The following is a 14,235-nucleotide window of genomic DNA, read 5'->3' as shown; positions in this document are numbered from 1 at the left end:
ATTCAGCATTTCTGCCCTGTCAAGAATATCAAAGAGGCTTGCTTGAAGTCTACAAAGATGTTATGTAGCTCAATATTATACTCATATGTCTTTTCACATATTTGCCTCAACACAAATATCTGATCTGTTGTTGAGCTTGAGCAGTTAGCCAGAAAGCCACACTGATATTCTCCCAGACTCTCTTCTGCATATGGAGCTAACTTGTTGTAGGTAACACAGAGAAATTTATTGGTTACATTTAACAGCATTGATTCCTTGATAATTCGAACAAGTCTCGTCTCCTTTCTTATGAGTTGGCAGCATTATGCCTGTGGTCCTCTCTCCCAGGATTCTTTCCTCATTCCATATTAACTTAATAAGTCTGTGGGTAAGAATAGAGTTCTATTCCCCCAATTTTCAACAGTTTAGCAGTTATTCCATCAGTTTCTGCTGCTTTGTAATAGGCTTTGTAATGTTTCAGACAGTGTACTATCTTCCGTACTTTCTTTATAGTGGGCTCTTCTATCTCTGGATCTGTAGTGTACTAGAGTAGCTGCTCACTCCTGGTAAGATTTCCCTTCAAAATTCCCTTGACGTAATCTCTACTTCTATTCAGGACATTGTTTATCTGTCAGCAGATTTCTCTCTTTGCCCCTACATGCTGTTACTTTCGGTATATATTCTCAAGTTCCTTCTTTAATTTTCTTATTAAATTTTAAGCTTTCATTTCTTTGATAGTGCTCTTCCATCTTACCTGTTTGTCTCTTTATGGTTTCCCTTTCCTTCCTCCCATAGACCATTGCTGCCTCTATTCTCTTTTCATTATATAATGTTTGATGTGCTATTGTATTTCATTGTAAGCATTTCAGTTTTGCTTTCTTTTTCTGTTCCACTGCCTGTCCACATTTATTGTCACACTACTCTTCATTTCAATGTCTTCCTCTTGTGAAAATAGCATTTTTAATAGCAGACCTATCTTTCAGTTGTTCTATATTCCATTTCTTTACTCTGGTACTATTTACTTTGGCAGCCACAGCAAATTTCTGCCTTATTTTGGCTCCTACTACAAAATGGTCAGATTTGGATCTAGTCCTTGGAAAGTGTGCACATTTTCCATAAGATGGCCACCTCTTTGACATCAATAAATGGTCTACTTGGTTTGCTTAATTTGTTCCTCATATTTTCCAGGCCCTCTGTATATATTTTTCCTTGTGAAACAGGTGGGCACTGCCTTTACTTTGCTTGCAGCAGCAAACTGGGCAACCCTCATACAGTTATTATCAGTTTTTTGTGCAGAATTTCCTTTACAAACACACTTCTGAAAGACTCTTACTTGCCCAGTATGGCATTATAGTCACCAAGGACGATTTTGCAGTCATATCTAAGGATTTTATCACAAACCTCCTTTACCTGATCTTCAGCTGATTCTTCAGTTGGGACATACACATTAACAAAAGTCACATTTTTCCATTTCATGTGCACAGTACATATTATTTCATTATGTGGAGTGAAAGTTCTAACAGATCTACAAATGTCTTTCGAGGCTATAAACTTAATTCTGTACTCGCCTCATCTTTCATCTTTCCCTGGGTAATTTCTATTTATGTATCTCACTCATATCCTTCCAGCTGACTTCCTGGAGTTCAAGAAATCCGATTTTATACGTCAGCACCTCAACATCTCTTCAGCAATACTGTTCTCAGATACTATCTGCAGCAGTGTATGCATGTTCCAAGTTCCAAATTTACACACAGGTATGTCCATATTCTTCTTCCTTGGTGCAGTTTGTCTTTGTAACATCAGTCTGGCATTCCTTGTTAAATATTCGCATTGATATGCTTTTTATGAGGTACCTTGCACTTAACCTTCAACCTGGAGGATCAGGCTTTCACTTCAGGGTTAGCTTCCCAAGTGGGGGATTTGATGACCTAGTCTGTTGAGCCCCTCGAACTATAAGATTGTGGAACACACTTCGTCTGTCTCCTCAGTTGGAGCAAATCCGGCTTGGGTGACCCTACCAATAGCAATGTTACTGCCAGCATAACCCCCCTCCTTCCGCAGGGACCACAAGCTTCCCCACTCGGTACAGAAGGTGCCTTCAACAAGGCGGTGTCATCTGAGGAAGTATTAACACAGTTCCTTCTCCCTTTTTATGTAATGGGAGATTTTCAGTAATCAGGAATTTTCTCAGTTCACCAAATATTTTGCATGACTAACATAATTTCTTTTACAATTTTTGGACCAGTTGGCTTTAAGAGGTCCACCACAATTCCATCTATACCTGACACTTCAATTTTTTAAGACTTTTAACTGGTCTTACAATTTCTTCTTCACTCCATACTTGTAAATCTGGATTGGTTTTTGGGGGGGGAAGCTCTGGTGAAAAACTTTCAGTGGATGCAGGGCAATTTTGAAATGTACTGCAATGTACATCCATTTGAACATGTTTATTGTACTCATGTCTTGGTATCCCTCTAAAATTTCTGCACCTCACACTTCCCTCAATTACCAAACAGATGATACCTGGATGCCCCAGGATGTTTCCCACCACCTGAGCCCTTCTTTTTAGTCAAGCTGCTTATTCTCCTGTTTCATTCAGTTCCTCCTTATTAGTTATTTGCTCTACCCACAATTTCTTCAGCATTCTTCCATACTATGGTCTCAAGAAAACAACACAGGCGGGTACACATTTGTTGCAGTACTCCAAAACTGTGGACATATGTCTAAGTTCTAAAAACTGTGCAGAGTAGATAGCAGCTATTTCATCATTTGGTTCATAGTATGGCGATATATGCTCACCATCACTGAGTATGACATTCTTCTATCAACTGGGCTCACCCATACAGGTGTGTATTTCCTGTATGACCCAAAATGCCATGCTACGACAATCTCATTATCTGGGACCTGGGATTCTGTCTAGCAAGAGCTCACTGGCATTCTGATATTGCACCTTTTGCTGTTGCCAGAGTGTACTGGCAGTTGCTTTCATATTTCCACTTTCTTTGACATCTCATTGAATGAGTTTGGATTAACTGTGACTTACCCAATCACGTAAGAGAGAGTGATGGTGGTATGCACAATATCTTTCTGCAACCTTACTAACTGCTGTTTTACAATTCCAACAAAATTTGGTTCTTTAGAACCATTCTTCTTGGATGCTCCAGTTCTCACAGGTATTATTGTACTAATACTTGCAGGCCTACACTGCTGTACTTAATGAGACATCGACATAAAAGCCATGCAGCTTGATGTTTATCTCATCTTTTTGTAACACTGCATTACTCACTAGTGACAGATCAAGATATTGCTTAAAAATTAATGCATACCTAACCAATAATATTTTAAAGGAAGATTATTTAAAGAAGCAGATCAGCTCATATAATCATGAACAAATACTTTTTATATAAGCAAGTCTAATCAAGCAATGAGAAATTATTAGTATCCAGCATTATCTGACCACCAATATTTAGCAAAAAAAGAAAAAGACCTTGTCTTACCTTTTGACCAATTTATCATTCAGTTCTGAATTTTCTTTTGGTGTTAAGTTTTCCACAATAGATGGCAGACCATCCTCAGTTTCCACAGATTTTGTAAGTACTTTCATCTGGTCAAGCCCTTCAACAACTACATTGTGGTCTGCCAACACAAGACATGGTTTCTCCTTGAACAATGGGTGGTTTTCATCAAGAGGAGCTTCCAAATCCTGAGTACCAACTATATTTACTCTAGAACATGACATGCAATTAAGGAAGTCAATTCAACAGAAATCTCACACAATAAAAGAAATTGCAGAATCACACTCATCAAAATACATGGAAGTAGATGAAATTATTATCACAGTTACCATATTATCAATCATATTCACCATACACTGTCAAATTTCAAAGAAAATCCGTTCATTATAATTAGTATTTTTCATGTGTCATAAATCAAGTTTACATTATTGGAAACCCAAAAATATTTCAATGAGGTTCTCTCAGTTCAAACTACACACGAAGTACCTTGTTATAATACACTTATCTAGCAGTTTGGAAGTTACACATTTCATACAAGTGGTTAAGATTATGCTTGAATAAAAACACTGACATGCATGAAAGATTGAGATTTACCCTTGAGCCTCCTAAAAGAATGCTTGCTATGACAGTAAATGTAAGAAAATATCAAGTCTCAAGGAAGACTGAACAGACCACGCAGACAACTGGATGTGTAGCCTATGTAATTAGTCTTGCTTCTATAGTACATAAAATCCTGCTCTGAAATCTTCATTTTATACAGTTGTGGTATCCAATGGGATACATGTGCTCCCGTGCTGATACAGATAAACAAGTACAAATTACATTTGTAGTGCCAGGTCAACAACATTATGTCTTTTCTAACAGGGCATTCTGATGAGCCCCCCCACCCCAACTTGCACCACTGCTGGATACTTCTAGTGCTGTTGACAACAAGAGCATCACTATCTTGGTTTTGAGTCTTGCCAAAGGAAAGATGCCAGCAACAAACAAGAAAACTTATCATAGTCCATTTTTTGGGGGATGCATCCATGAAATTTTTAATTTGTGTTTGGATACTTTGGCTGAAAACCTTTCAGCCAATCTCAAGGTGAGTTGCTTGCAAGTTTTTAAACATTTTACACACAGTGGAGTACATGCACATTTGTCAGAGGTACCACTGTTGGTAACAAGAGCGTCAGTCACAAATTAAACTTGCTGCATTTATAACTAAAACAAAGCAAGCCAAGAATCAGCGAACTCACAGTGCTTACAATGCGTGTTGTTGGTAATAATGGATGGCATGATTTAGAATATTTCCTTTGAGAGGGCAGACATGAAATGAAGGATTTTCATGATTTGCCAAGATATAAATCCTCGTCTCAGTTGAGCAGGTTGTCTGCTAATTTTATTTCCACAGCTTTCTTCACCACTGAATCCCAGTAGAATTACGCTGTTGCCAGTATCTTGACTTTACCGTAATCCATGGAATGGCCAGTGGAAATACAGTGCTCAGTCACTGCTGATTTATTAGGCTGTAGAAGGTGAGTGGACCACTGGTGTTCAATGTAACATTCTTTAACAGCAAGTCATCTTTCACAGATCCCGGAAGTGCAATTGTCTTGGTCGGTGAAAAGAAGATCACATCCATTTTATCATCACCTACATCTCATCATCTTGAACAGTTTCCAGCCCCAGACTGGGTCTGTTTGGAACAAAAACCTCACCACCTAGTCCTGTTTTCCTATCACATTTCTGTTTTCACTCTGGTCCAATCCTTGCCCCCTTTTTTCAGCACACTCCTCCACACCTTTCAGCTGTCTATTCCTTGGTCTTTCTCTTCGACATTTCCTTTGCATCTCTATTTCATGTATCTTCTTGCAAATCCTGTTCTTTTCCAATCTCTTTAAGGCCCATACCATCTCGGCTTGAAGTTTCTACCCTGTTCTGCATGGGTTCCTTTCTCACCACTTCCATACTCTTTCATTCTTCATCCTCTCTCTCCTTGTTACTCAGTCTGAAAGGGCTGAGAAATGAGTTGAAAATTTTGATATGGAGGGCACTGGACTAGGGTAATCTATGTAGCTCAGTAAGCCACAATGTTAGACTGTTGTAGTGGATAGTACATGTGCTCTGCAAGCTGGAGACCCCAGTTTAAATCCCGACCTTGTTACAAATTTTAATTCATTTCTTCAGCTTCTATCCTTATCAAAAATGTAAGAAAACTCAGCATTTAATCTTAAGCTGTGAGCTTTAGTCTGAATGGGCTAATGGCTATCTTCCATTTGCCTTGCACTGATGCCATGTTGGACAACTGGCTACCCCTATTCCTCAGTCTGGAACCTCTTTGTAAGGTTACCACTAGGACTTTTGTATACCATTATGCTGTTTCTTCATATGACTATCATGGAATAAATATCAATCTAGTAACCATAATCGAGAGAGACCGGAGTGCAGTGTCCGACGGCATCAACAGGGAATCACCGGTGCAATGCGATGATTCCAGTACAACAGGAATGACTGACAACACAGACCACACGGCAAAATACCAAGACCACAGAACAAAACCAAATTGGATACCAAGACTACCAACTATCAGTGACCAGAACAACGATGAATAGATAAACAATCATGAGCGCTGGATGAGATTTCCACTCTGCAGTGGAGTGTGCGCTGATATGAAACTTCCTGGCAGATTAAAACTGTGTGACGGACCGAGACTCATTCTGGAAACATCCCACAGGCTGTGGCTAAGTCATGTGTCTGCAATATTCTTTCTTTCAGGAGTGCTAGTTCTGCAAGGTTCGCAGGAGAGCTTCAGTAAAGTTTGGAAAGTAGGAGACGAGGTACTGGCAGAAGTAAAGCTGTGAGAACGGGGCGTGAGTCGTGCTTGGGTAGCACAGTTGGTAGAGCACTTGCCTGCGAAAGACAGGTCCCGAGTTCGAGTCTCGGTCCGGCACACAGTTTTAATCTGCCAGGAAGTTTCAATCATGAGCACTGTTGGAACATGACTGCAGTCTAAGCTCCTGCACTGCTGGCTTTATAGGACCACCGTGAGCACTGATAGGCTGGTGCAGAGGGCACAGCCCATGCATAGCACTGCGACGGCGATTGCAGTGCTCACAAATTATAGGAGGGCCACCTAGCAGATGTCGTCTTCGTCCATGTCCTCTGCGGGCTGTCACAATCATCAGACTTGGATACCAGATCCCTCCTCCCGCCCCCAACCCAAAATGGACACATAGGGCCTGAAGTGCCATGGAAGAGATTTTGGAAGGTGAACAAATGGTGTCCTGTCACTGGAGGAATCCAACTGGTAGAAGGAACTTGGGACTTTGAGCACTGTGCAGGGGAATGGCAGTGTGGGGGTTGACCACAGAGCATACAGAGGCTGTGGGAATGTCTCGACCTCCACACCCGTACCCACAGGAGCTGCTGATGGTGTCCTGGAGTGCAAATGGTACTTGTGAGGTGGAGGGATGTGTGAGGGTGGGGACTCCAATTCAAAATGATCCACTGCTGAAGGTGTAGGCTGGAGGTGTGGATGAAGCTGGTTCACGCACTGATGCTCCAAACCTCTCAGTGTATCAACCATCACAAGGTGCCGCCCATGAGTGACCACTACTGTAGTTGGTATCCATGAGGGTTTTGGGCCATAGGAACATGCCCAAACAGCCAGACCTGGAAAGTACCGTCCAGCATGTCAGGTCTGGGTTTCCTTGGGTTGGGGAACCAGGAGATGGAGGAAGGTACGTGGCTATCAACCATGGAGGAGTTCTGCTAGGCTGCGGTCATGGACAGGGGTGGACCTGTAAGTGCTCTACATTTCTTGCTAATGCAGACAACCTTGTAGGTGGGGCACCACAGCTATGAGTAGTCATATTAGGTATTAATAACCACTTCTGCTGTATTTAGTCCTTTATTATTGGATCACTACTGGTTTTGTGGCACCAAGAGCCACATCTTTGGGTGAACATATGACTAAAACATTAGAGCAGAAAAGCTCAGAATCTTTTTATCCAACATTTCTTGTCCATCAGAACAAAACACTGCTAAAAGGCGGTATGTCATAGAATAAAACAACCTGAGTCCAATAGAGTGGATGGGTCTGCTTCTCTGATCTATACGGAACTGCACAAAAGGGATGCTGCTGCGTCCCCTGTACGCAGTTCCGTATGGATCGGAGAAGACAGGGCACACAGCCACATCCCCCGTAAGTGGTTCTGTATAGACCGGAGAAGACAGAGCACGTGGACACATCCTCGCACATGGTTCTGTACAGATCAGAGAAGCAGACTCATCCGCTATAATGGAATCTGACTGTTTTATTCTATGAAATACCGCTTTTTGGCAGCGTTTTGTTCTGACGGACGAGTGTTGGCTAAAAAGGTTCTGAGCTTTTCCGCTCTAATGTTTTAGTCATATGTTCACTTGAAAATGTGGCTTTTAGTGCCATCAAACTGGTAGTGATCCAATAATAAAGGACTAAATACAGCTGAAGCAGTTATTAATACCCAAGATTGTTTCTTGCTTAAATGTGCACATCATCCACCCTGCTTTGCCATTGGAGGAGTGGTGAAGTGGAGGGCTTCACTGGTGTTTGGTGCCACTGGCAGTGCAGAGCTGTTCAAAGGCCATAGCTGTGAACTGGGGACTATCGTCAGCTACAATGGTGTGGGGAAGCCCTTCACTGGCAAGAATTGGCAGAAGAGCATTGAGTTTGGCAGCTGTGGCTGTGGGCACCATGCTGACCACATAGGGGTGGTTTGAATAAGTGTCCACGACAATGAGCCACAAAGAGCCAAAGAAGGGGCCAGCAAAGCCAAGTTGAATGTGATCCCAAGGGTGGCAGGGAGCAGGCCAGGGGCTAAAGACTGAGGTGGAGCAGCCTGATGGTGAGCACATGCAGAACAGCAGTGAACGATAGCATCCACATCCTTGTTCAGTCCTGGCCAGTAGACATGTCTCCTGGTAAGGCCTTTCATCCGTGACATACCCCAATGCCCACAATGGAGGAGTTCCAAGACATGAGTGGCTAAGGTAATCCGGATGACAACATGGTGGGTACCCACGTCTGTATACAGCACGAGCACATGGGAGTTGACGTAAAAACAATGAGAAGAGATGAGCCCAGGCCCAGAGCTCAGGATCAGGATCAGCTGACTTTGAAAAATAGTGAACCACCCATTGAGTACATAGTGTATGACATGCTGTTGCAGCGTGAGTGGCATAATGGGGAAACCCATCCCAGGTGTGTTGTTCTCACACGATGGGAAAACAGGAGATCTCCAGTTGGTCAAATGCCACGTCTGGTCCTGAGGGTAAATGCAAGACGGCATCCATGTTTGCATGTTGTGCAGTAGGCTTGTACTTGATGGTGTAATTGTAGGAGCTAAGGAAAAGAGCCCAACACTGGAGCCTTTGGGCCATCCACTCTAGAAGACAAGAGTGTGGCCCAAACAGTGCTACTAATGGTTTATTGTCTGTAGTGAGGTTAAACCAGGTCCTAGAGGTGCACATGGAATTTCTTCACATCAAAGATGATCGCCAATGCCTCTTTCTCGATTTGGGAGTAACTGCGTTGGGCAAATGTCAGAATTTTGGATGCATAGGCGATCGGTTGCTCCATATAATCATTATTACGGTGTGTCAGAAGAGCACCAATGACATAGGGAGAAGTGTCGGCAGCCAAAATAAGGGGGCATGACAGGTAATAGGGGGTAAGGCAGGGTGCAGAATGTAACACGCATGTCAACCATGTGAAGGCCTGCTCACTGGTCGCTGACCACTGAAACAGAATACCTTTCTTCCCCAGCTGGTTGAAGGGATACATAATGTGTGCTGCCTGTGGAAGTAATTTAGAATAACAATTAACTCTCTCCAAAATAATAATACTAATAATAATAACAATAATAATCTGCAACTCTTCGAGGTTTTAGGGATGCGGGAGAGTGTCAAGAGAGTGGAAACATTATGGTCAGTGAGCTGAATACTTTCTTCAGTGCCGGCCAGAGTGGCCGTGCGGTTCTAGGTGCTACAGTCTGGAGCCAAGCGACCGCTACGGTCGCAGGTTCGAATCCTGCCTCGGGCATGGATGTGTGTGATGTCCTTAGGTTAGTTAGGTTTAAGTAGTTCTAAGTTCTAGGGGACTGATGACCTCAGAAGTTAAATCCCATAGTGCTCAGAGCCATTTGAACTTTCTTCAGTGAGCAAGTGGCCAAGGTAGTCCACTTGTTCCTGAAAAACCTGGCATTTGTACAGATGGCACTTGAGCCCTGCATTACGCAATGTAGTAAAGAGGGTGTGTAGGCTATGTAGGTTGTCTTGGCGTGTAGTACCTGTAACAATTAAGCCATCAAGGTAATTGGTACAAGCTGGGATGGACATGGTAAAATGTTTCAGATATCTCTGGAAGATCATTGGAGCAGAAGAGATCCCAAAAGGCAAGCACTTGCATTTGTATAAGCCAAAAGGTATACTGATGACAACAATGTGTTACAATTCCTGATCAAAGCATCAGCAAGATCTATATTCATGTCCAAAAGCTTTGAGAGGAGGTCCTCTTAATGTAGGGTAGGTTTCCACCAGAGCTTGGGCATTTATAGTCCTTTTAAAATCTCCACAAAGCTGGAGAGAGCCATTTGGCTTCTGGACCATGACCTGGCATGTGGCCCACGCACTAGTTTTGACCGGTTCCACGAACCCTGTGTCATGAAGGCAATTGAGTTCGAGCTTAACAGCCATCCGTATACGAGTGTGTGTGTGTGTGTGTTGGGGTTTATGGGCGCTCAACATCGAGGTCATCAGCGCCCTGACACACATTAAAAGGAACGAATGTGGAGAGACCTAATAAAACTGAAAAAACACATGCAAAGAAAACAGGAAAAGAGGGAAATTACTAAAGAAGAAAGTAAAACCTAAGGGAAGGGAAAACATAGCAACAAGAAAGACACAGGAAAGTGTCTTTGGCTGGCCACTTACAGAAAATATGGGCGAGCTTGTCACACAGTGAGCAAATTAAAATCCTCTCCCTAAAATTTTTGTAAAAACATTTGACAAGGCACAGAACTTTAAAACTTTAACCACATTCGTCCGAGTGTTGCCTAAAAGAGTTGGCAGGTCCGCTGGCAAATCAGCCGAGGCCCGCTGGTCAGAAAATAAAACACAATCCAGTAAAATGTGGCTCACAGTGACCTGGACGCCGCAAGCACCACACAATGGAGGGTCTTCTCGCCGGAGCAGGAAGCCATGCGTCATAGGGCTGTGGCCTATTCGAAGCCGAGTGAGGAGAACCTCGTCCCGTCGATGGGGCTGAAAGGAAGTACACCACACACGCGTTGTGGGCTTGACTAGACGGAGCTTATTGTCAGTCACTTCCAGCCACTCATCCTCCCACCGACACATGACTCTGGAGCTCAACAGCGAGGTGAGTGCGTGCAACGGGATAGCACACTGAGATACGTGTGGATCAAGACACGCCTCCTTGGCTGCGAGATCTGCCCGTTCATTCCCAGCAATGCCGACATGCCCCGGAACCCAGCAGAAAGCTACAACCTTCCCCAGTCGCTGTAGTCGGAGGAGGGCATCCTGGATGGTCTGGACTACTTTATCCGCCGGATACAAACGGTGCAAGGATTGAAGGGCACTGAGCGAATCGGAACAGACAAGAAATTTAAGCGAGGAAGAAAGTCTCATCGGCTCCAGTGCGCGCAAGATCGCAGACAATTCTGCATCAAAGACAGTAAAAGTCTGAGGCAGGCGGACCTTGAGGACACGATCCGGAAAAACAACTGAGCAACCCACGGAATCCCCTTGTTTCGACCCATCCGTAAAAACAGCTACATAGTCGTGGTGCTCAGATAAAATAGCAGAAAATGCTGCATTAAAAACGGTGGCAGGAGTGCAATCTCTCTTGTACTGCAATAAATCTAAAATCACACGTGGCCTCTTCAGTAACCAGGGTGGCAGGCGGTTAAAACCCAGGAGTTGGGGTTGTACAGACTCCACACCGAGGGACTCAAGCACACGGTGCACTCTGATCCCAAACGGTAACGTAGCCCGGGGACGGCGGGAAAAAAGGCGATCCAGAGGCGGATGGGCAACAAGATGGTGAGCAGGCGAGCTGGGAGCTGCAAGAAACTTACAAGCTTGGCGCACCAGCAGGAGCTGCCGCCGGATGGTAAGTGGCGGTTCGCCAGCCTCAGCACAGAGGCTGGGTACGGGACTGGTCCGATAAGCACCCGTAGCCAGTCGAATCCCAGCATGGTGAACAGCGTCAAGGATTCGCAAATAAGACGGCCTCGCTGACCCATATACTGTGCAGCCATAGTCCAGCCGTGAGCGCAGGAAAGCTCGATAAAACTGAAGGAGACGCGCCCTGTCCGCTCCCCAAGACCTGTGGCTAAGGCACTCTAGGACATTCAGTGCCTTCAGCGTTCTGGCTTTCAAGTCACGTAGGTGTGGCAACCATGACAACCTGGAGTCAAAAATTAGGCCTAGAAACCGCACTGTGTCTCGAAACTGTAGGACAGTATCCCCCATATGCAAGGCAGGCAATGTAAAAAGACGACGAGAACGATTAAAATGAACACAAACACACTTATCGGCAGAAAACCTAAAACCCGTCTTTGCAGCCCACTCCTCTAACCGCCGCAACGTTAGGTGGAATTGACGGCTCGCGGATGCAACACTAGAGGAGGAACAGAAAACAGCAAAGTCGTCCACAAACAAGGAGCACTGTACTGGACTCCTCACTGTAGACGTTATACTGTTGATTGCTATGGCAAAGAGGGTAACGCTTAAAACACTGCCCTGGGGGACACCGTTCTCTTGCTCAAAGCGATCAGACAGTGTGTTACCAACGCGGGTCCGAAAAAACCGCTGAGACAGGAAAGACCGAATGAAAATAGGGAGGCGGCCACGAAAGCCCCATTGATGCAGTTGTGCAAGAATACAGTGTCTCCAAGTAGTATCATATGCCTTACTGATATCAAAGAAGATACCGATACAGTGATGCTGACGGAGGAAAGCCTGCTGAATAGCCGCCTCGAGGAGGGTCAGGTTGTCGACTGTGGATCGAAATTTTCGGAATCCACACTGATAGCGGCTAAGGAGCTGTCTGGTCTCTAGCAGCCAGACCAGACGACGGTTAACCATCTGTTCCAGGGTCTTTCCGACACAGCTTGTCAAGGCGATACTACGATAACTACTGGGACATGTGCGGTCCTTTCCTGGTTTGAGGAGAGGGATGAGGATTGCCTCCCTCCACGAGGTTGGGAACACTCCTGTGTGCCATATGAGATTAAAACATTCAAGGAGGATTTCCTTTGACGCCGCTGGCAGATGTCTAAGCATGGAGTACCGGATGCGGTCGTAACCTGGTGCAGTGTCAGAAGTCTCATTAAGAGCCGACTCAAGTTCCCACATGGAGAAAGGGGAGTTGTAGGCCTCAGAACCGTTCGACCGAAAGTTCAAATTCGCTCTTTCGACAGTCGCACGGTAGCGACGAAACGCTGGATCCTGGGTTGCAGTGGCAGTACTTTGTGCAAAATGCTCCGCCAGCGACTGAGCTATGGCGCTGGGTGTCGTTTGGAAGCATCCCTGGTTCAGGACCGCAGCTATTGGTAAACGGCTGCGTTTACCGGAAATCCTCCGGATGGCTTCCCATACCTTTGTGGAACAAGTGGAACGGTTGATGGAGTCCAGAAACTCCTGCCATGACCTTTTCTTGCTCTCTTTAATGACACGGCGTGCCCTGGCTCTCGCGATACGAAAGGCGGTAAGATTGACCGCTGTTGGGCGGCATTTAAATCGGCGAAGAGCCGCACGCCTGGCACGGATGGCTGAACGGCACTCTTCTGTCCACCAAGGCACAAGGCGCCGCTTACGAGTGCCAGAAGACTGTGGTATGGACAGGTCAGCAGCATGGTGGATCACAAGCGTGATGTGATCCACCCATTCCTGTACGCTGGTGTGGCGGTCAAAGACAGCCAACCGGGTGAACAGTGGCCAGTTAGCCCTGCCAATCATCCACGATGGTGGCCGCTGCTCCAGCAATACACCATCCAGGAGATGAATGCGGATAGGGAAGTGATCGCTGGAATGTAGGTCGTCAATGACCTCCCAGTGAACGGAGTCAGTGAGGGTTGGAGAGCAGAAAGATAGGTCAATGGCTGAGAATGACCCTGTAGCACTAGAGAAATGAGTCGGAGTACCTGTGTTGAGGATGCACAACACTTGAGATGTTAGGAGGCCCTCCAAAATTCGACCTCGAGCGCAAAGAGAAGTGGAGCCCCACAGGACATGATGGGCATTGAAGTCTCCCAGGAGGAGAAATGGGCGGGGGAGTTGGTCGATAAGGTTTGTGAGAGCCTCTAAGTTCACTGCATCCAGAGGGGGTAAATAAAGGGAGCAAACGGTAAGCCTCCGACCGGAATAAATTGCAACTGCAACTGCTTGCAGGTCAGTATCCAGGGGGAGAGCAGAGGAGTGGTGGTCATTATCGACAAACACGGCGACTCCGCCTTTGGCCCTGTCTCCAGTCAGGTCATCTTTGCGATACAACCTGTAGCCCCTGAGTACAGGATCATCAGATTGTTTGAGATGTGTTTCCTGTAAACACAAGCACAGGGGGCGTTGCTGTGCTAGGAGATGCAGTTCCTCCACATGTGCCCGGAATCCATTCATGTTCCACTGAATAATGGGAGCCATCTATCAGGGCGGGAGTACCTTCAGTCGCACTTTCTGTCGGGGAGGAGAGCCCACA

At 45.2% G+C, this 14,235-nt stretch overlaps 1 protein-coding gene across 1 annotated transcript in view; it reads right to left on the bottom strand.

The window, feature by feature from the left end:
* Positions 1–14,235, bottom strand: part of LOC126183852 (39S ribosomal protein L37, mitochondrial) — an 85,385-nt gene that overhangs the window by 55,909 nt on the left and 15,241 nt on the right. Inside the window, exon 2 of the mRNA XM_049926139.1 lies at positions 3,477–3,704. Within this exon, the coding sequence (XP_049782096.1) occupies positions 3,477–3,704 (228 nt within the window). The remainder of the gene's footprint in view (positions 1–3,476; positions 3,705–14,235) is intronic.

The sequence above is a fragment of the Schistocerca cancellata genome, chromosome 4 (genome assembly GCF_023864275.1).
Source record: "Schistocerca cancellata isolate TAMUIC-IGC-003103 chromosome 4, iqSchCanc2.1, whole genome shotgun sequence".
In the NCBI taxonomy this organism is placed as follows: domain Eukaryota; kingdom Metazoa; phylum Arthropoda; class Insecta; order Orthoptera; family Acrididae; genus Schistocerca; species Schistocerca cancellata.
The sequence above is the reverse complement of the archived record's forward strand: the minus strand, read 5'-3'. Positions and strand labels throughout refer to the sequence as shown.